Here is a 23,876-nt window from a genome sequence, read left to right on the forward strand (position 1 = left end):
GTATCCTGGGAAGTGCTCTTGCAGAATATGAACATAATATACAGTCAAAATACAGTGAGGCACAGTGGTAATAATATTTGGATGGCAGAAGTCACCTCTGTAGCTCACCTCTTGCACCCCAGGTAAGAGGATCAAAACTGGGCTTTGTAGAGCCCTTGCCAGCAGATTTGTTGTCATCTTCCAGGGTGAAAATTAAGTATACCAGTGTTATTTTAGGATTGGGAATGTTCAGGGGAAATCAATCATGTAGCTGCTGCTGCCGCCGCCGCCGCCGCCGCCACCACCACCACCACCACCACCACCACCACCACATAGCTGAGTAGAAGTATAATTTTCGGTTTGATTTTCTGCATGTTCATGACTTCAAAGTCCTCTTGGTTGTTACAAATATTCCTAGAAGACAGGAGTGCATACTGTTAATAATAAGCTGCTACTTCAGATGTTGATAAATATTGTGATGAACAGCTTTCCCAAGGTACATGTATGTGCTGTTATAGATCAGTGCAACTCAGGTATTGTTGATATGAAAGTGATCAGAGATTGCATAATGTGTTCATGTAATATATTTGGATATTTCAGCTGTGGGGTCTTCGAGGCCATCACCTAACCCCAAGGAAAATGGTAAGTTGAAAGCTAAGCTCACGTTCAATTGAAAATATCAAACATACCGAAATGTAAATATGAATGGAAACTTCTTGGCAAGCAAGGGGTAGTTTCTTCATTTTCACCTTTCCACTTGTAAAGATTTGTATGTTTCTGCTCTGTTTTATCAATTTCTCTGTGTATAGTACTTTATGCTTTGTTTTGAGTAAAACTTGTTACCATTCTGGAGTTATTTTAAAAAATCCTTTGGAAAAGGGAAGCTTTTAGGAAGACCCTATAGAGGAAAAAAGAAATTGGAAGTTGAAAAGAAGTAGAGTGTAATGATCAACAATACAGAACGATAGGAACATGAATAGACACAATAATTGGATAAAGAACATTGGGGAAGAAGCAAGCAACTGGAGGAGACAGGGACAAATAAATAACCACCAAAGAAGGACAGACTCTGCAACTTCATACACTGCCATCTTTAAAAATAGACAGACCAGGCTGGGCAGCTCAGATGGTGGAGTATTGCCCTTCTGAGCCCAAGTTAGTGGGCTCGATGCCAGCTCAGTCCACTGGTATTTGAAGGTGTTCAGGTATGCCAGCCTTGTAATGGTAGATATACTGACATGTAATTGAACTCCTGCTTGACAAAATTCCAGTACCTTGGCATTTCTGAAAGCTGTAAGAGTGATTAGTGAGATGTAAAACAAATAACATTGCATGAGCATTTGCTGGAGTACTGCCACACCTCTAAAATTATGCCAGTTTAGTCCTGCTTAAATCTCCGTTAAGTCCTTGGCTCAGAAATACCAGACACAATCCATTCACAGGTTTTTCTTTCTTTTCTATTAAAAAAAAAAAAAAAAAAAAAAAAAAAGACCATGCTGTTAAACAAGCTTGCCTTCACTGATAAGAAGAGGTAAATCGAATTGAAATGTTATGGGTGTGTAGTTTTCAAGAAGTCACTGAACTGTCAATCTTCTAGTCATGAACACTTACATTGTTCATATCTGGACTTCTGTCTCTTATTATTATGTACAAAAGGTGATGCTGTTTCTTAAATGGATAAAATTACTCATTTGCTTTGTTGAAATGAGTGTCAAGTTTGAGTATATTTCAGCCTCTATCACAAGATATTATCTAGGATGATCATATTGTAAATTCTGTTTAATTCAAACCTATTTCAACAAGTAGCATGTGAATATTTTTTTTTTTCTTTTTCCTATTCCAATCTACTGGACCACACTAAATTGATGCATTTAAATATTTTACCCTTGTTCCAAACAGCAAGGATGGGCAAAATTTGATTATATTCCTGTGTTTGTCAGTAGAATTTTTGGATTATCATCTACATCATGAGAAATACATTTTCTGCTCAGTAGCAAATTTCTTTTATATTCCCGCAATAGTAGTGTGAAATCTTTTGCCACAATACACATTTTATTAGCGTATATTACAATCATTCCTTCTTCAGTAGCTTGTTTAACTATGGTATGGTGTAACTAGGTTGCATATTTTAGTTCAGCTAAGCTTACTATTTAGTTAAGACATTGAGCTACTGTTCATCAAAATACAAATTTCATTTTTCTCCCATCATTACCATTCTTTGTTTGGAAATTGCAAATAAAATTGCAGGGTTATACATTAACAAATCAGTTCCTTACAACGTGAAATGTTCTTAAAGAGGTGTTTTTGAGAACCTGTTAATAGTTCTTTTTGATACTGTATTAATTTTGATAGAACTCTGGGTACCTGATTAAAGGGGTGGTGTGGTTAGCTCAATGGTTTAGCTGCTGGCTTCCCACCTGGAAGGATGAAGTTAAAGGCTTGTCACTTCTGAGTTGAGATCATCTCAAAAATCATGTGCCGTCAGTAAGACCATTTGACCTTCAACCTACAGCCAAAACTAAAATGAGCGTGGGTGGCTCTAGCGACCCTCAGAAATAACTGGATAAGCTTAAGGAAGTTTTTGAAACTTGGTTAAAGAAAGGAGAATTAAAATAAGGTACAAATTCCTATTCTGAGAAGAAGGCCTATACTTTTACAGGGTCTAGCTTTCAGTACTCAGAAATACCAGACACAATCCATTCACAGGTTTTTCTTTCTTTTCTATTAAAAAAAAAAAAAAAAACAGACCATGCTGTTAAACAAGCTTGCCTTCACTGATAAGAAGAGGTAAATCGAATTGAACTGATCTGTTGAATGACTTCACAAGGCATACTGTTTAGTAGGTAAAACGTGTCAATATACATCAGTCTGTTAATGTTTGACCTTTTGCCTTTTGCAGTCCAATCATTTAGCCTGACACTAATCATTTATAGATTCATATTTATTAGGAAGTCTGATAGATAATATCCTGAATTTTGAATAGTAGATGAAATGGGCATTCTGCTGAGGCAGATGCTCCCAGTGTGGCCTTTTACACTTTGTAATCTGTAATTATGTGATACCTTTAGAAACATTTGCTATATAGGCCAGATATCAATTTGTTTTTCTTCCAAATGAAATTGGTTTGCTCTCTTTCACCTGGAACACTTTGTTCAGCATATCGAAAGGTCCTTATGCTTTCTCATCAGAATGTTCAGTGATAAAGTAAAACTTCGTACCTAATCATGTTTCTTTGTTGCCATCTAAAATTTCTCTTTCCCTCTTGAAAATCAGCTCACAGTTTTGTGTGGTAATTGATGCTTGAATTTAATATTACTCTTTAATTTTTTCTGAAGAATGTGGGCTTTTATGATTTAAATCTCCAAGAAAAAAGTCTTCCAACATTCTAAGCGCTAATGGTGTAAACCAGCCTTGTTCACACTGGACTCATCGTCCCAAGGCCACCCAGCGTGTTAGCAGGTGGGCAAACTCTTTGTAAGTTTTTTGTCTCCCCCTCCCCAGCCACATTGATGTCATTGGATTACAGACCATGAAGGTCAATGAACAATGAATGTTTTTTTTTTTTTTTTTTTTTTTTCAGTTTAAGGGAATGGTGTTATTTTTTCTTATTTCCAGTGGACAGAAATCAATATAATTTACATTCTAAGAAATAGTTATTTCTGTTCATCACAGTTTATGTATATTGACTGGATAGAATAGACTTATAACCTCAAAACTTATAACCTCAAAACTGACTGGAAGGTAATTGGGGATTTAAATGAGACTATGGAGTGGGTATGTAGGAATCTGGGAGTGAGAGATCTAGATCCTAATGGGTGGGTAGGAAATAGGGATCTGCGCTCAGATGGCCTTCACTTAAATCGCAGTGGTACATATAAGTTAGGAAATTTGTTCAGAAAGGTTAGAGGGAGGTGCATTCAGAGAAACGGGGTAGTCTAGGGAGCGATGATAAGGGTACAGGAATCTGAAAGTCAAGTAGGGATGACATAAAAATGTTAGTGTTGAACTGTAGAAGTATTATAAAGAAAGAAACAGAATTAAGTAATTTAAGAGATATATACAGTATTTACCAGATATTATAATAGAAGTTGAATCGTGGCTGAGAAATTATATAATGGATGCAGAAATATTCTCATGGAACTGGAGTGTGTATTGTAGAGATAGGATAGGAATGGTAGTTGTAAGGCTCATCTGTAAAGATAATAGGCAACTTGATGTCTTTGGAGTGTACAGACCAGGAAAGGGTAGCACTGGTGCTGATTCAGAATTATTTGATAAGACAATCAGCTAGGTTGGAAACGATATGGAAAGGAACATGATTGTTGCCAGTGATCTCAGTTTCCCAGATGTCAATAGTGAGGGTATTGTGAACAACAGGAAGCATGACCAACAAATGGCAAATAAGTTAATATGGGAAGGGCAGCTGATTCAGAAAGTGATGGAACCAACTAAAGGGAAGAATATTCTGGACATGGTGCTGGTAAAACCAGATGAGCTCTATAGAGAAACCGAAGTAATAGATGGTATTAGTGATCACAAAGCTGTTTTTATCATAGCTAAAAATAAATCTGATAGGAAAGAAGGTCTTAAAATTAGGACTATTTGGCAGTACATTATGGCTGATAAAACAGACATGTGGCAGTTTTTAAAAAGTAACTATAATCGGAGGAAAATGGTAAATAAAAATATAAACAGGCTCTAGGATGGGTTTAAAGCAATTGTTGATGAATGTGAAAACAGGTTTTTACCTTTAAAGGTGAGAAGTAATGGTAAAGATCTGCTGTGTTACAACAGAGAAATAAAGAGACTAAGAATTAAGTGCAGGTTGGAAAGAAATAGTTAGAAATGGGGGTGGAAGTAAGGAGAAATTGAAGGAACTTGCTAGGAAATTAAATCTAGCAAAGCAGTCAGCTAAGGATAACATGATGAGGAGGACATTCCAGGAATTGTTACTGAACAAGGGGAATGTGTATGCGAGAATCTTCAAAAGGCAGAAGTATTCAGTCAGCAGTATGTAAAGATTGTTGGTTACGAGGATATTGTCCAGATAGAGGAGATGACTAATACTAAAGAAGTATTAAAATTTACATACGATAACAGTGACATTTAGAGTAAGATACAAAAGCTGAAAACTAGAAAAGTAGCTGGATTTGGCAAGGTTTCTAGGGGATATACAATGGGTTGGGATATAGTACCATATCTGAAGTACTTATTTGATTATTGTTTGCATGAAGGAGCTATACCAGATGAATGGAGAGTTGCTACAATAGCCCCCGTGTATAAAGGAAAGGATGATAGACATACAGCTGAAAATTACAGGCCAGTCAGTTTGACAACCATTGCATGTAAGCTTTGGGAAAGCATTCTTTCTGATTATGTTAGACATGTTTGCAAAATTAATAACTGGTTCAATAGAAGGCAGTTCGGTTTTAGGAAAGGTTATTCACTGCAGCTTGACTTGTAGAATTCCAGCAAAATATAGCTGATATCCTGGATTCAGGAGGTCAGATGGACTGTATCGTAATTTACTTATCTAGGGCATTTGATAGGGTAGATCAGGGCCTCTCAGGGTGCATGCGCGTGGTGCATGCACTGTGCACGGTGCAAAGGACGACTTGGCTTGGTTGACCAGTGTGCAGACCCCCCACTCCTCGATTTGGAGCAATAGCGCTTACTCTCTCTTTCCTCACGCTTGTCTCGCTCGCTCCGCCTGTCTCCCTCTGCCCCACTTGCGCCGTAGCGCTCCAATTCCGGGCTGAGTTGAGCCAAGTACAGCTGAGTAGAGCCGAGCTTAGCCGAGTAGCCCAGAGACGAAGCGTTGATCCGAGCCATGCCGAGCAGCATCGATGCACGGTGCACGGAGCTTTTGCGCTTAGATCTGCACGCGTGAGATTTTGGGCGTTTGAGAGGCCCTGGCTTAGATCATGGGAGACTACTGGCAAGAATGAGACCAGTTGGACTAGACAAAAGAGTGACTGAATGGTTGGCTATAATTCTAGAAAATGGAACTCGGGGTATTAGCGTAGGTGAATCTGTATCTGACCCTGTATTATTGGAGAGGGAATTTCTCAAGGCAGTATTATTGGACTTTTATGTTTTCTTATATATATATATATAAATGATATGAGTAAAGAAGTGGAATCGGAGATAAGGCTTTTTGCAGATGTTATTCTTTAACAGAGTGGTAAATAAGTTACAAGATAGTGAGCAACTTCAAAACTACCTCGATAATGTTGTGAGATGGACTTTAGGCAATGGTATGATGATAAACGAGGTTAAAAGTCAGGTTGTGAGTTTCACAAACAGGAAAAGTCCTCTCAGTTTTAATTACTGCATTGATGGGGTGAAAGTTCCTTTTGGCAATCATTAGAGTACCTAGGTGTTAATATAAGGAGAGGTGTTCATTGGGGAAATCGCATAAATATGATATTAAATAAAGGGTACAGATCTCTGCACATGGTTATGAGGGTGTTTTGGGGTTGTAGTAAGGATGTAAAAGAGAGGGCATATAAGTCTGGTAAAGCCCCGACTAGAGTATGGTACCAGTGTGTGGGACCCTCACCAGGATTACTTGATTCAAGAACTGGAAAAAATCCAAAGAAAAGCAACTTGATTTTTTTGTGTGTGATTTCCGTTAAAAAGTAGCGTTACAAAAATGTTGCTAAGTTTGGGCTGGGAAGACTTGGGAGAAAGGAGATGAGCTGCTCGACTAAATGGTATGTTGCAAGCAATGAATATCATTGTAGTTCTGTATTGAATATTACTATACTTATAAGATTACTAATTATTTATTTATTTATTTATTTATTTATTTATTTATTTATTTATTTATTTATTTATTTATTTATTTATTTATTTATTTATTTATTTATTTATTTATTTATTTATTTATTTATTTATTTATTTATTTATTTATTTATTTATTTATTTATTTATTTATTTATTTATTTATTTATTTATTTATTTATTTATTTATTTATTTATTTATTTATTTATTTATTTATTTATTTATTTATTTATTTATTTATTTATTTATTTATTTATTTATTTATTTATTTATTTATTTATTTATTTATTTATTTATTTATTTATTTATTTATTTATTTATTTATTTATTTATTTATTTATTTATTTATTTATTTATTTATTTATTTATTTATTTATTTATTTATTTATTTATTTATTTATTTATTTATTTATTTATTTATTTATTTATTTATTTATTTATTTATTTATTTATTTATTTATTTATTTATTTATTTATTTATTTATTTATTTATTTATTTATTTATTTATTTATTTATTTATTTATTTATTTATTTATTTATTTATTTATTTATTTATTTATTTATTTATTTATTTATTTATTTATTTATTTATTTATTTATTTATTTATTTATTTATTTATTTATTTATTTATTTATTTATTTATTTATTTATTTATTTATTTATTTATTTATTTATTTATTTATTTATTTATTTATTTATTTATTTATTTATTTATTTATTTATTTATTTATTTATTTATTTATTTATTTATTTATTTATTTATTTATTTATTTATTTATTTATTTATTTATTTATTTATTTATTTATTTATTTATTTATTTATTTATTTATTTATTTATTTATTTATTTATTTATTTATTTATTTATTTATTTATTTATTTATTTATTTATTTATTTATTTATTTATTTATTTATTTATTTATTTATTTATTTATTTATTTATTTATTTATTTATTTATTTATTTATTTATTTATTTATTTATTTATTTATTTATTTATTTATTTATTTATTTATTTATTTATTTATTTATTTATTTATTTATTTATTTATTTATTTATTTATTTATTTATTTATTTATTTATTTATTTATTTATTCATGAAGCACAAGATACAGCTACACTGAGCAAATTTCTCCTGCACTGTCAACAGACTATTTAACAAACGTAAACTTTCATAATAAAATATAACAAACATAACAAAATATAACAAGATCAGGTACACATCCTACTAATAACTGTCCAAATCGAAAACCATGAGAATGTCCATGTTCATAGCCAAGTCGTCGTGGGTCAAGATGGCGGTATAATCCCTTCACATCAACTTATCTAAGATACTATTTACACACCTCTCGAATACACTTTTATTTGATGCTATATCAAGCTCTTGTCTCCTATTAATATTGTTAAAGAGTGTTGGGAGGCGGATTAGGAAAGATCGTTAAAGTATTGAGTGCTGAGTGTGGGGAATGTGGAGAAGGTCTTTGGTTCTGGTGGAGCGGGAAGGAACGCGGAGAGAGAAGAGTGAGACAAGATGTTCCGAGCGGTAGTGTCCATTTAACATCCCGTGGAGGAAACTCGGGTCAGCTACCTGTCGCCTGATGTGCAGCAGTGACACATTAATTGCCATTAATTGCCAAAACTGCTGCGTAGACAGATTTCTGAGCTTGGGGTTTCTGTTCCTTACAATTGCAGCAAAGAAGGACATTGCTCTGTCTAACTGCTTAGTATTGGAGGGGGCGGCTGTTGTCCAAATCGGAGAGCAGTAGTTTAAGAGAGGTTGAATGATCGTGAGGAAGAAGTGACGAAGAGCAATGGGGTCAGAAATTTCTGTGAAGCGATAGAGAATGCCTAGTAATTTCATAGCCTTGGTTGTATATGTTTCTACATGGGTCTTAAATTGTAATTTTGTATCGAATATTACACCTAGGTCACGCTGTTGTGTAACCACGATGATGGGCTTGTCGAGTAGGTAATATGATGTCGGTAGAGGAGATTTACGTAGTGTTATGGTCATGTGGCTGCATTTTTGTGGATTGGGGATGAGTTTCCAAGTACGGCACCAGTTCGAGAGGGCATTAAGTGAGGCCTGTAGCAGAGCTGCATCTACTGGATTCCTGATCTCCCTAAATATCTTGCAGTCGTCAGCAAAGAGTAGGGTATTCGCTGTTTCGTTGAGTTCGGACGGCAGATCGTCCACAAACAAAGAAAACAACAAGGGGCCATGAGTACTGCCTTGTGGGACACCGGAGGTGACTGGTAACCATGAGGATGAAGTGCCTGATATTACCACTAGGCTGAAAATAATTGATGGTTGTGTCATAAGTACATAGCACAATGCTTTATAGTAGTAGTCTATCTTGATGTTTTTATAATGTTACAATTTTTCAAAATGTTTAGGTACATATTCTGTGATTTGATGTTGAATTACATGTCTCCGGGTAAGAAATGGACTGCTATGAATTGGAAGCCTGTCATGATATCAGAATTCTCTACGTTATTTGTACAAGAAACTGCATATGAGGAGTGTCTGTTCTAAAGGTGCAATTTCCACTTCCAGAAAAATAAATCAGTATTTCGTCCATATGCATTACGGTAGTTGAATATTATAGATTGCCGTGATCAACCCAGACCAGGAAGATAAACTTTTAAATTTGCTCTCTCGATTCCATGGGGGCCTGGTCCCAGTGGCTGTGTTTGCAGTTGCACTGAATGCTATCCGCTGCTCGTGGTTGGCTGTTACTTGGATTGTGCGGGGAAGGGGTGGGAAGGGGAGGGGAGGGGAAGCTGGAAGAGGAGGCTGATGAGTGTGTTTATACTGTAGCATTGATTAGCAAACTTTTTGGAAGGGTTAAAAATGTTATATAATGTTTGTTTTTCAGTTATTTCGTTTAAATTGTCCGGCTACATGGCTGAATGGTTAGCGTGCTGGCCTTTGGTTCCGGGTTCGATTCCTGGCAGCTTTGGGAATTTTAACCATCATTGGTTAATTTTGCCGGCACAGGGACTGGGTGTATGTGTCTTCTTCATCATCATTTCATCCTCATGACGCGCAGGTTGCCTACGGGCATCAAATCAAAAGACCTGCACCTGGCGAGCTGAACATGTCCTCGGACACTCCCGGCACTAAAAGCCATACGCCATTTCATTTAATTTCATTTAAATTATTGTTTGCCTTAACATACTGATCTAGATATATGAAGCATTCATCGATAATGCCAAGCAATTATTAAATGTTAAACAATTAATTTATTGAAACTATCTATTCAAATTATGTAAGTCTTTGGACTATAACACTGTCATTATATTAAGTTTGAGTATGGTACATGTTTCGCCTGTCATTGCAGGCATCATCAGCCATAAAATCTATCTCCAAGTCAGAGCTCTGAGTGGATGCTATACTAGGATTATTCATAATCAATATTTTTATATAACAATTGCACTGAAGTACAAGACATTGGGTCATATTGGAGTGAACAAGCCTTCCATGTTATAAAGTTCTAATGTGACGTCCAACTCATGTTCACATCTAATGGAAAAAATATTAACTGTCAACTCTCATAATGTCGGTAATGTGAATGGCATGATACAAGTGGGTTTAAAACATCTGTACATTTTTACACTATTAGGATATTAACTTGTACTAGAACTATTCTTAAAAACTATTTTTTACACAATTTAGGTTCTATTGAAAATACCGGAAATTCTAAGCAAGTTATGCGGATCTCAAATTATGTATGTATATTATTGAAGTTTTAAATAGTAAATACTGCATCGCCATAAGACCTATCTGTGTCGGTGCGACGTAAAGCAACTAGCTAAAAAAAAAAAAAAAAAAAAAAGTAAATACTGCAATGAATAACATGCCAATGAGAATAGTTTTCAATTCGACTTACATTCTTCTCCCGCGTGCAGAGGGCTGACAATCCAGTTTTCTTCTATTGACTCCAGATCAAGAATATTGCCAACAATGAATCAAATTCCTGCCTAAGCGTATGACAAAATATATAGTGTCAACAATGTGATAGCTTAATGGATAGCATAATTTGATGGGTCGAAAATGACCCACCTGGGCATAAATGGGTTAAAGAGGCTTTACAATGCTGTCCAGTAGAACCTCATTAATCCGGACTAATTGGGGCTCTAGGTTGTCCAAATTGATGAAAGTCCGGATTAAACAGAATAACTTATGAAATTAGCCAAGTTACATATTTAAACACACTGTTCAGTAAAAGGAACAAGTACAGTACAATATTTTAAATTTAAGAAATACAAATGTTATTTAGTATAAAAGATATAATGCAATACAGTACAATATTAGGCTTTACAACATACAGAATAACTAGTGCAGTACAGAATTACAACATGGGCAATTAAGGCACACCTTCATTTGATCACACTTGACACGCTTACTGGTTTGAAGAAAATGCTGATCTTTTGTTACCGGGCGAGTTGGCTGTGTGGTTAGGAGCGTACAGCTGTGAGTTCGCATCCGGGAGATAGTGGATTCGAACCCCACTGTCGGCAGCGCTGAAGATGGTTTTCCATGGTTTCCGATTTTCACACCAGGCAAATGCTGGGGCTGTACCTTAATTAAGACCATGCTCGCTTCCTTCCCATTCCCAAGCCTTTCCTATTCCATCGTCGCCATAAGACCTATCTCTGTTGGTGCGACGTAAAGCAACTAGCAAAACAAAAAAATCTTTTGTTGTCTTCCTTTGACATTAACTTCTTTAATAATTACTCACACAGATGCCTCAAATATTTGTAATATGCGCATATGTTTTCATCATTATCTTCAACATATTTAATGACAATGTTTAGATGATCTTTAACGGGCTTAGGGTTTTTAATATCACGTGTTTCATCCTGGTCATATTCACCCATTTCAGAGCTTTCTGCAGTGATCACACTTTCCAACGGTCTCCTCCTCTGCGTAGTTACCAATATTGTGCTCGTTACTCAGCTTTATACTGTAATTGCATTTATGCATTATTATTAAACGGTTGTCCGGATTAAGCAAAGTCCGAAATAATGGGGTCTGGATTAAGCGAAGTCTGGATTAATGAGGTTCTACTGTACTTCATTCTGTCTGGAAATACTAGTGTAGTAAACAACTTGTTTATGATAATAGCTAGATGGTCTCAAATGTAGACACTGATGTATTTTAGTATAAATTGTGGTACTTCATCCCATCCAGAGGATTTATTTGGTTTTAAAGACTCTTTATCACTTCCTTGACTTCCTAAGAAGTTTCTGTTTCAATTAAGTAATCATTGAAGCGGAAGCCATGGATAACAGCGTATCAGGAAGAAAATTTGGTATCGTGGGAAGATACATTCACAGCAGGTGTCAAAGAAAGAATAAATTACAAGAATGATGATTTACCATGCAAATATTTTACTGCACTTGGGTCCGGCTCTATGGCTAAATGGTTAGCATGCTGGCCTTTGGTCACAGGGGTCCCTGGTTCGATTCCCGACAGGGTCGGGAATTTTAACTATAATTGGTTAATTTCGCTGACCCGGTGGTTGGGTGTATGTGTTACCATCATCATTTCATACTCATAACGACGCGCAAGTCGCCTACGGGCGTAAAATCACAAAACCTGCATCTGGCGAGCCAAACTTGTCCTCAGACGCTCCTGGCACTAAAAGCCATTCGCCATTTCATTTCACTGCACTTGGGCAAGGAAAACGGAAACATTTAACTTGAACATGGGCTGGGGCGTGAAAATGATGAAAGCAATATGGCTTTGGTAATGGCAGAGAACAACGTTAGCTCAGCATCTTCATAGTGTATGCCAAAAACTTTCACCTCTACATGCCAAATCTTGATGTTATCAATCAGTCAGTCAATCCATTTAGGACTCTTGCCCAGGTGGCAGTTTAATATTACCTAGCCTTTACTTCAACGTTTTCAAAGAACTTTGGTGTTATGAGGCTAGAACTGCTTGACTAAGTGGTACTCTTTTGAACTGCAGTTTTTTTTAATAGTGGACACTGTAACTAATGTACACTGTAAAGTTTTTCATTCACCGAGCTCGATAGCTGCACCTGCTTAATTGCAGCCAGTATCCACTATTCGGGAGATAGTGGGTTTGAACACCACTGTCGGCAATCCTGCGTATGGTTTTCCTTGGTTTCCCATTTTCACACCATGCAAATGTTGGGGCTATACCTTAATTAAGGCCACAACTGCTTCCTTCCCACTCCTAGCCCTTTCTTGTCCCATCATGGTGTGACATAAAGCAACTTGTAAAAAACAAAAATATTCTTCATTCATCTAGTCACTTATTTTACTTGGTAACAGTTTAGTCTGAGAAGACTAATTTATGTAGATGCTTTTCTAAATGAACGTTTGTTTTTAATGTAATGAACAAGTAGTATGAAGTAGTTTTTTATTGTGTAATGTCTGAGGTTTTAAAAAGCTCTTCTTAACCATGCATCAATAGGTTTTATCAAGTGTAATGGCTGTAGATGTCCTGTAACAGAGACGAAACATGTACCGAGGAATGTGCGATTTGTAAATGATGATGATGATGATGATGATGATAATAATAATAATGTAGTACAGATTTTAAGAATCTAATGTATTGAATAAGGTGGACTCAGGAATCAGTTCTTTTCATGGTCATTATATGACACTATTCTTTCATTGCAAATCACCAAGAAAAAATTGTGCTCTGTACCTTTGGATTTCTTCCCGTTATCGTATCAAGTAGTCCTGGTGTGGTTCTCACTGGAACCATACCCTAATTAGGGTTTTACCAGAGACTTAAACGCCTTCTTCTTTACATCCTTATTAAAACCCCTAAATCCCCTAAATACCCTCGTAACCATGTGAGGAGTTCTGTAACCTTCCTTTACAACCTCGTTAGGGTGATTACCCCAATGGAGATCACTCCGCACAATAACCCATGGTACTTACAGTGATGCCCATGAGATACTATCAACCCTCCAACACAGTAATTAAAACACAGTACTTTTTGTCTCTGTGAAACTTAGAACCTGGCTTTTCATTCAGTTTATCATCATACCATGGTCTGCAATTATCACACAATTTTGTCTAAGTATTTTTGTAGTCTCAATCTTGTAAATTATATACTGCACTATACAGTAGAACATCATCCCCCCCCCCAAGTAAATATTCTTGTCTGTGATCCCAGTTCTTTACTCATATTATTTATATATATATATATTGCTCCTTTCAGCTTTCCTAAGTTTATCCTAGCTAAGTCAGCAGTAGATATGGTGGTGCATCCGGAATGGGTCTCCCAAACTGTCTACCTAAATTTATTCTAATATTAAAAGGACAGAGATCTAAATACCTAAATGCAAATGAGAACTATTTAAGGTAGGGGATAAAAACAGGTTTTATAGTCTAAAACATAGAACCCGGACTAAAAAAAAAAAAAGTCAAACACTATACTGTACGCGAACCTTTTCTTGAGCCCAATTTTTACGGGGTGAGGAGTAAGGAGGGAGCACTGTCGGTTCCGGTTATACTGCCAACTGGATAAAAGTGAAATCAGAGTTGAATCGATAATATGATCGATCGACATGCATTATCTAAATATTTATTATCTTACGTCAACAACTGTGTCACACATACATTATTTAACAGTGTATAACATTTCTCAATGCGAATCTTGTTACTAGCATGAATTATATAGTTTGGATTTGCTGTGTAAACAACAACAGTACTAGTTCATAAAGTGTACGCTAGATGTCATACAGCGATGAATAAACGATTCATAGTTTGTGTTTCAAAGGTTGCCAATATGGATGTCGAAGATATCCGAGGTCTACCGATTCAGCACTAGGGAGCTCAGGGCTCAAGAAAAGCTTCGTGTATAGTACAACAATTACAAAATGCCACCAAGTGACGGCAGGTGGCAAATCCTCATTGAATTTGAGTCCACACTTTGGAGTATGAGAGGTTACATTAATGCGTAAATGTAATCGCAAACAAGTGAGAACAAAACCTGGCCATTGGCTTCAAAATCAGTCATCCATGAGTATGAAAAATAGCAGAAAATTTTTCATTCAAAGAAATTAAGGATGGAATTCCCAACAAATTAGGTAACATGAAACACACAATAATATCAGGCTTGGTTTGAGACCGGGCCCTACATTCCCCTAAATAACACTTACTTTAATAGTAAAACCTCGTTAATTCGAAGTTGTTGGGATGCAAAAATCGGACTTTGAAGTACATGATTTCGAATTAACCGCCAACACGTACTTCGGAAACGCCAACCCTTGTGGCGTTACAATATATTCTAAGACCCGTTACTGCACGCAGTTAACTTTGATTCAACATACATACATACATACATACATACATACATACATACATACATACATACATACATACATACATACATACATACCATTATCATTATAGACTGTTATGCCTTTCAGCGTTCAGTCTGCAAGCCTCTGTGAATTTACTAAACGTCGCCACAATCCTCGATTTGCAACTAGTGTTGTGACCTCATTTAGTTCTATACCTCTTATTTTTAAATCGTTAGAAACCAAGCCTAACCATTGTCGTCTTGGTCTACCTCTATTTCTCTTACCCTCCATAGCAGAGTCCATTATTCTCCTAGGTAACCTATCCTCCTCCATTCGCCTCACATGACCCCACCACCGAAGCCAGTTTATGCGTACAGCTTCATCCATCGAGTTCATTCCTAAATTAGCCTTTATCTCCTCATTCCGAGTACCCTCCTGCCATTGTTCCCACCTGTTTGTACCAGCAATCATTCTTGCTACTTTCATGTCTGTTACTTCTAACTTATGAATAAGAAATCCTGAGTCCATCCAGCTTTTGCTCCCGTAAAGCAAAGTTGGTCTGAAAACAGACCGATGTAAAGATAGTTTCATCTGGGAGCTGACTTCCTTCTTACAGAATACTGTTGATCGCAACTGTGAGCTCACTGCATTAGCTTTATGACACCTTGATTCAATCTCACTTACTATATTACCATCCTCGGAGAACACACAACCCAAATACATGAAATTATCGACCTGTTCTAGCTTTGTATCATCAATCTGACATTCAATTCTGTTGAATTTCTTACCTACTGACATCAATTTAGTCTTCGAGAGGCTAATTTTCATACCATACTCATTGCACCTATTTTCAAGTTCCAAGATATTAGACTGCAGGCTTTCGGCACAATCTGCCATTAAGACCAAGTCGTCAGCATAGGCCAGACTGCTTACTACATTTCCACCTAACTGAATCCCTCCCTGCCATTTTATACCTTTCAGCAGATGATCCTTGTAAACTGGGAGCAGCAAAGGTGAAAGATTACAGCCTTGTCTAACTCCTGTAAGTACCCTGAACCAAGAACTCATTCTACCATCAATTCTCACTGAAGCCCAATTGTCAACATAAATGCCTTTGATTGCTTTTAATAATCTACCTTTAATTCCATAGTCCCCCAGTATGGCGAACATCTTTTCCTTTGGTACCCTGTCATATGCTTTCTCTAGATCTGCGAAACATAAACACAACTGCCTATTCTTCTCGTAGCATTTTTCAGTTACCTGGTGCCTACTGAAAATCTGATCCTGACAGCCTCTCTGTGGTCTGAAACCACACTGGTTTTCATCCAACTTCCTCTCAACGACTGATCGCACCCTCCCTTCCAAGATGCCAGTGAATACTTTGCCTGGTGTACAGTACTAATCAATGAGATACCTCGATAGTTGTTGCAATCTTTCTTGTTCCCTTGCTTATAGATAGGTGCAATTACTGCTTTTATCCAATCTGAAGGTACCTTACCAACACTCCATGCTAATTTTACTACTCTATGAAGCCATTTCATCCCTGCCTTTCCACTATACTTCACCATTTCAGGTCTAATTTCATCTATTCCTGCTGCCTTATGACAATGGATTTTATTTACCATCCTTTCCACTTCCTCAAGCATAATTTCACCAACATCATTTTCCTCGTCCCCATGAGCTTGGCTGTTCACAACATCACCAGGATGATTTCCTTTTACATTGAGAAGATGTTCAAAATATTCCCTCCACCTCTCCAGTGATTCCCTGGGATCTATTATGAGTTCACCTGAATTACTCAAAACACTGTTCATTTCTTTTTTCCCTCCCTTCCTAAGATTCTTTATTACTGTCCAGAAAGGTTTCCCTGCTGCTTGACCTAGCTTTTCCAGGTTGTTACCAAAATCTTCCCACGACTTCTTTTTGGATTCAACAACTATTTGTTTCGCTCTGTTTCTTTCATCTACATACAAATCCCTGTCTGCCTTGGCCCTTGTTTGGAGACATTTCTGATAAGCCTTCTTTTTACGTTTACAGGCTGCTCTCACTTCATCATTCCACCAGGCTGTTCGCCTTTTTCCATCTTTACACACAGTTGTTCCTAGGCATTCCCTTGCTGTTTCTACTACAGCATCCCTATATGCTACCCATTCACTTTCTATATCCTGAACCTGCTTACTGCCTACTGTTCAAAACTTCTTACTAATCATATCCATGTACTTCTAATTTCCTTGTCCTGGAGATTTTCTACCCTTATTCATTTGCAGACAGATTTCACTTTCTTTACCCTAGGCCTAGATACTTAGTTCACTACAGATCAGACTGTGGTCTGTATCATCGAAAAATCCCCGGAAAACTCGTACATTCCTAACAGATTTCCTTTGATTCAATGCCATGAAAAAAAAAAAAAAAACTATTACCAAAATGTATCCATCAATGTGCATTTACAGTATTCAAATAATGCACTTGGATAACTCAGTGACAAACATAACCTCACGCAGTGAAATCGAAAGAATAATAATAATAATAATAATAATAATAATAATAATTGAAAGAAAGAAAACATAATTCAAAGACAAGGAGAAATCTATACTGGCTCCCCTGTGCGAGTGCTTTATTCATGGATTACTGTACTATATGCATTTTAGATGCCTTGTGATTGCACGGAAAGTACCCGATGCCCTTAAAACATCGCGGCTTAATGAACTTTCCTATGATGTGGGGAGAAAGTCTCTCGCTTCCGTCCACATTATAACAGTACAGTGACTATACTTGTACGATTTCCTGCCGTGGCACTTCTAAGACCCATTAATGCAATCACCTTGATTTTCAGTTTAAACTTTTCAAAAGCCATGGAAAACACTATTTCAGAAATTTATCCAACAGTGTGCATTTACATTATTGAAGTAATGCACTTGTATAAAACAATGACAAACGTAACCTCACGCAACGGAAGGAAGAAAAACACGATTCAAAAATGAGGAAAAATTATGCTGGCTACCCTGTGCAAATGCTTTATCTTTTGGATTACTGTACTGTCTGCATTTTTAGAGTTCTTGTACGGCATGGAAAGTGCCCAACGCCCTTAAAATATAGTGGCTTTTCAAAAATTTACTATGACGGGGGAAGGAAGTGTCTCGCTTCTGTGTGCACTGCATAGTAACGCAGTACATTTCCTGGCTGGCAATTCTCTCCTTTAAAACCATAAGTCCGTTTGGCCTCAGCATTTAGAAGAATAAAACAAACAAACAATCAATGTAGTTTCATCGGCATGGACAATATTGTTTGGTGCGTACGAGTTGATTATAGGCTATAAGCCACACTTTTTCGCCAACTGTCTGCATCGCCAGTGTTCGCGGATTCTACCTTTCCGCACACTGCCTGCTACGTGATATTGTAGCGTTCTTTAAAATGCCGAATACAAAATAATTACGATTCCGCTTGAGCATAGATGTGAAGCACACTGTAGACACGCCGAAGTAGGTGAAAGTGCGTAAAGTTACCCCTTCACGTTCCGGAAGACGCGTTCTTACATGACGCGGAGAAATTTTGAATTTAAATTACTCTGTAAAATACTATATTTTTCAAAATGTAAAGGCAGTTTCAAATTAAAAGTGAATTTTGGTGACTGGAACGACATTGTTCTTTGAATTACGAATTATCCGTATTTCGAATTAAACTATTTAAATAACATGCAAAACCGTACCGCATGTTTCCGGGAACGAGAGCTGCTTCGAATTAGGTGAGATTTTGAATTAACTGATTTCGAATTATCGAGGTTCTACTGTAATAGGTCACAGCCTGTGATCACAGATGAGGACTGAACCTCGCATCACCAGGCTGTGCGGTTAGGGGCGTGTAGCTGTAAGCTTGCATCCGGGAGATAATGGGTTCGAACCCCACTGTCGGCAGCCCTGAAGATGGTTTTCCATGGTTTCCAATTTTCACACCAGACAAATGCTGGTGCTGTACCTTAATTAAGGCCACGGCCACTTCCTTCCCATTTTCTAGGCCTTTCCTGTCCCATCATTGCCATAAGACCTATCTGTGTCAGTGTGATGTAAAGAAAGAAGAAGAAAACCTGAACCTCGCATCCCTGAAATAGCACTTCGGCTATTTACCCTTCAGCAATAGACATCAGCACCATAAACATAATATCACTCAAGAACAAAAATCAGAGGCAAATTAAACCAACACACAATAAGCCATGGTAACCTGTAAAAAATAATTATTCATATAAAATACACTCACCCGTATGCCTCGGGCTCATTGCCCGAACTCATGACCTACCAAGTCCTTAATAGTCAATGGCATCCCCTCGTTTGGCTGGTCAGGCCTGGGCGACTACTTGCATTATTCTTGATGTACATGTCATCCCAGCTGGTCTCCACAACAACTCCCTAAATTACACACTCCGTCTGGTTAGCTCACAGTTCTCACCCTCCTGTCAAGACTGAGTAAAGGGTCTTGACTCTATTTACAACAGACTAAGGTTAACTGCTCAGCTGAGATATACTTTCACTTGTCGCCTTACCATGGGGCACACCCTTGGAATGACATGATTTCAACTCAAGTCCAGGCCGCTCGGCCGGGAACAAGCTCTATGCTCTAACATGCAGCATATCTGCGCCTGGGATTCACTCGCAGAGACCTATGATTATTGCTCTGATGTGCCTTTAGCATTCATTCACACAGGCCATCAATATTATTTTCAGCAATTCTCATTATTTCATCTAACAGACCCCTGTTCGATACATGAACACTACTATGAGCCAACCAGCCGTAGCTTTCCTCAAAGACCTTTCGACTTGACAGTGGGGAAAATATCTTCCCTCTTCTTTACCTGCTACCACTGAATTATCATGCATTAGGTAAGACAACAGTTCATGTAATATCCTGAATTTACGTTGACTGGATGCCCCTAACTCTTAAGTTCCCAGTTCAAAATTCTGGCAAGGCACTTCTGCCCTCTCATAACAGATGATCCTACCATCTTGAATATCTACTTACATCATCAAGACAATCTAAACGTAGTGATTTATTGCCTAAATTCGACCCTAAGTAACTAATTTCCCTAAAAAGCATTGCACAATAAATTAAAAACTAGTCGCTGATTAACAAGCACCAAACTCGACCGTATTTATCTACAGAATAACAGTCTTCCCAAAGCGGCATTAGTAAATTACTATCTACAATATTTGCATTAAACAATTGGAATGCAAACTACTATTTAATCATAATTATTTTTGATCCACTTACATGCTTTCCATTGCGTACGTCAGTTCATCCCTCCTGGCTGGTCATCGCTGTTTAGCTCATCGTCAAGCTGCCAATGTCCATGGTTGAAGTCTCCAGTGCAAGATATTAGAATCATTCCGTATCGACGGTTTTCACTTTGCAAAGGAAAATTTAATGTGCCCTCCTATTTAATACATACATATCTCCATCATTAGATGGAGTAATAAGTCAAACATGTTTCGACTCGTTTGAGCCATCTTCAGTGAAAGGAAGGGGGTTAAAGTTATTTACATAATAGAAGCTAAAGATGTGTTTAAAACATGATGAAGGAACAAGTGAAAAACAAAATAGACATGGCAGAAATAAAAAAACAATTCAATATATACACATTTCCATCATTAGATGGAGTAACAATCGACTTGTTTGAGACATATTCATTGAAAAAGGTTAATATTTGTACATAATTGAAGTTAAAAAGTGTATTGAAACCTATGAAGAAAAAATGATAACAAATGAGATAAGATGGAAACAAGCAGTAAGTGTATATAGTGAAGTTGTGGACTTCTTACTCTAAAAATTTTGGAGTGTGATACAGTTAAAAAGAGGACGAAATCACTGTGTTAAAAATTCAGAATTGAGCTTCTGTTTCTGTAGAGCCACAATCACAAATAGTTAAGAGGGGAGCAAAAAACTTGAGAATCTAACACGTGCCAGGTGAAATGTGACACGTGATGGAAAACCGCCAATGAAGTTCAAATTTTAGAATAGTAGCACTCTCAAAATGCCTGATCTCGATTTTAGCGGCCCCCTTCTCAATGACAGTTTCCAGTGTTGGCTAGGTGTGTTTGCTTTATTTTAAATAGTCAGGAGGGCAGCGAAAAAATTGAGACTCTGTGTTAGAGAAGATAACAGATGCCTGGTAAACTGTTTGTGACCATAATGGAAACCATCAATGAAGTTCTAATCTGTAATGGAAATAAATGAGGTTGTATGAGAAGCTCGGGCTGATAAGTAAAAAAATAAGAGTTGAAGAAACTATTTAAACTTAATTATTAAGTAGTTGTCATCTCGAAACGGCCTGACCTTCTCAAAGTTAGCTGTTCCGTTCTTACGATCGTGTCTATTGTTGGTTCAGGTGTGTTTCCGAGGATGGGAGGAGTGAAGGGGGAATGGGAGGGGTGCAGCACTGGTGGGGAGAGGTGGGAGGAGGGAGTGGTGGAGAGATGGAGGCAGGGTTTATTTTTATTGTAGAGGTTCTGACAAATATGTGGGATGAATGTTTCAAGTAGAATTTTCTTTTTTCCATTGATTTCATTTAAATTATGAGAGGGGTTCATAAACTGATCTATATTGATGTGGATGCTCTCAGAAACGTTGAGCAAGGTGCCTTTTTGCTCATAATGCAAGATTTTAAGATCTTTACCTATTGATGTGTATTCGTGACTGTATTCTTCATGATGTTCACTCATAGCTGAAAAACGATTATATTTGAGAGCGTTGCGATGTTTGGCATATCTTATGATAAAATTGTGGCCTGTTTGACCAACATTGCTGGAATGACAGGATTGGCATTCTAATTTGTAAACTCCGGAGTTCAAATATCTATTATTATTATTATTGTTGTTATTGTTGACAGTGTGTGGATTGAAAATGAGTCTGAAGTTGGTGTGGGAGGTTCTAAATGCTATTTTAATGATGTGTTTTTTAAAGATATTAGAAATTTGGTAAATGCTACTATTATTGAGTGTGAAAGTGGAATACTTCCCTTTAGGAATGGAATCTTTTTCTAGGGTAGTCTTGGGTCTGCTCTTATATCTGTTGATGATTCTGTTGATGAAGGTTCTACTGAAGCCGTTGTGTTCTGAAATATTGTAAGAGGGGGAATCAAATATAAATGGGATTTTATTTTTTAAAATTTAAATTCATTTATAACACCGGACAATTTGGTCATGTGGTTAGAGGCGCGCGGCTGTGAGCTTGCATCCGGGTGATACTGGGTTCGAATCCCACTGTCGGCAGCCCTGAAGGTGGTTTTCCGTGGTTTCCCATTTTCACACCTGGCAAACGCTGGGTCTGTACCTTAATTAAGGCCATGGCCGCTTCCTTTCAACTCCTAGGCCATTCCTATCCCATCGTCGCCATAAGACCTATCTGTGTCGGTGTGACGTAAAACCACTAGCATAACATATATAAATTCATTTATTGAAAAACTCTAGGCAATTACAATTTATTTTTCCACATAGTTTCCTGGTTTGGAAATTCATTTCTCCCAACATATGGGCAGCTTTTTGATGCCCTTATTGTAAAAGTAACAGGAACAAAAATCCTGTTTATATTTGATCGATCTACGTAAATAGTATTAATATCTTTTTTATTATTCTTGTGGTATAAAGGATGATTGTGATGATTGCCAGCCAGTTGCGCATGAAGTCTTACACACTTGTCATCTTCAAATCGTTGCCCCCTAGAGCTTGTTTAAGCGGTCCAAACAAATGGGAATTGCAGGGCGATAAGTCTGGGCTGTAAGGAGGTTGATCAAACCTTGCTGTAAGCCTCTGACAGACCTCCAAATGTCTCAGCTTCAGATTTTCGGCCAAAAGGCGAGGGACCCATCTGGAACACACTTTACGGAACTGTAGTTCATTTGTGATGATTGCTTGACAGCTCCCATAACTGATTCAGACTTGTTCTGCAATTTCTGATACTGTCGGTCGTCGTCAGTAATGTCTTTAAGCGCACAAATGTTTTCATCTGTAATGCTGGTCCGAGGATGGCGATTGTGTTGCTGATTTTCTACACGTTCTCATCCCTCCTTGAACTTTTTATGCCAGGCAAACACACGCATCATTGAAAATGTTTGTTCACCGAACTATACAGTCAATCTCTGGCAAATTTCCGCCACTGTAACTTCTTCTGGTAAATTTCCGCCACTGTAACTCCTTCACGAGCAAGAAATTTTACAATTGTGCATTGTGCAGTGGAGGGGTGCACCTGTTGCTCCGACGTCATGAGCGTTACTGACAAAACGGCAGGAAATATCTAACAGCACGCTCTCCCCACTCCTAACGGTCCCGCCTAAGCGTAGCAGAAGCGCGCGGCCAGTCCTACCAACTGTTCATGTTCAGGAACAAAAATGCTGTTTATATTTGATTGATCTACGTAAATAGTATTAATATCTTTTTTATTATTCTTGTGGGATAAAGGAACAGTTAATGCTCTGAGTACCATGCTGTTGTAAGCTGCTTTCTTATGTATCTCTGGGTGCATAGAAGTTTGTTGGATGGTATTGATGGTGTGGGTGGGTTTCCTGTATATATTAAAGGATAAAATGTTGTTGCAGTTGTGCATAATGGTTAAGTCCAGGGGATCAAGGGCATTATTGTTTTCTGACTCTGTGGTGAATTTTGTATGTGGATCAGTGGAGTTGAGTTCAAGTACTGTATTGCTCTTAGTAACACAGGAGTCTGAAATAACATATGTGTCATCTACGTAGCGTGTCCAGTGCTAATAATAACAACAACAATAATTTTTACATAGACCAGGGAGATAAACTCAATATCCCGTGTTAAGTAT

The 23,876-nt window shown here is 37.0% G+C and overlaps 1 protein-coding gene across 8 annotated transcripts in view; it reads left to right on the forward strand.

Moving 5' to 3' along the window:
- Positions 1-23,876, forward strand: part of LOC136864408 (atrophin-1) — a 755,035-nt gene that overhangs the window by 238,933 nt on the left and 492,226 nt on the right. For 7 of the 8 annotated variants that reach the window (XM_068226264.1, XM_068226266.1, XM_068226270.1 and 4 more), the window contains one exon: positions 580-621. The exons of the other annotated variant lie outside the window; for it this stretch is intronic. In XM_068226264.1, the coding sequence (XP_068082365.1) occupies positions 580-621 (42 nt within the window). The remainder of the gene's footprint in view (positions 1-579; positions 622-23,876) is intronic. 8 annotated transcript variants of the gene reach the window in all.

This window comes from Anabrus simplex, chromosome 2 (genome assembly GCF_040414725.1).
Source record: "Anabrus simplex isolate iqAnaSimp1 chromosome 2, ASM4041472v1, whole genome shotgun sequence".
NCBI classification, from domain to species: Eukaryota; Metazoa; Arthropoda; class Insecta; order Orthoptera; family Tettigoniidae; genus Anabrus; species Anabrus simplex.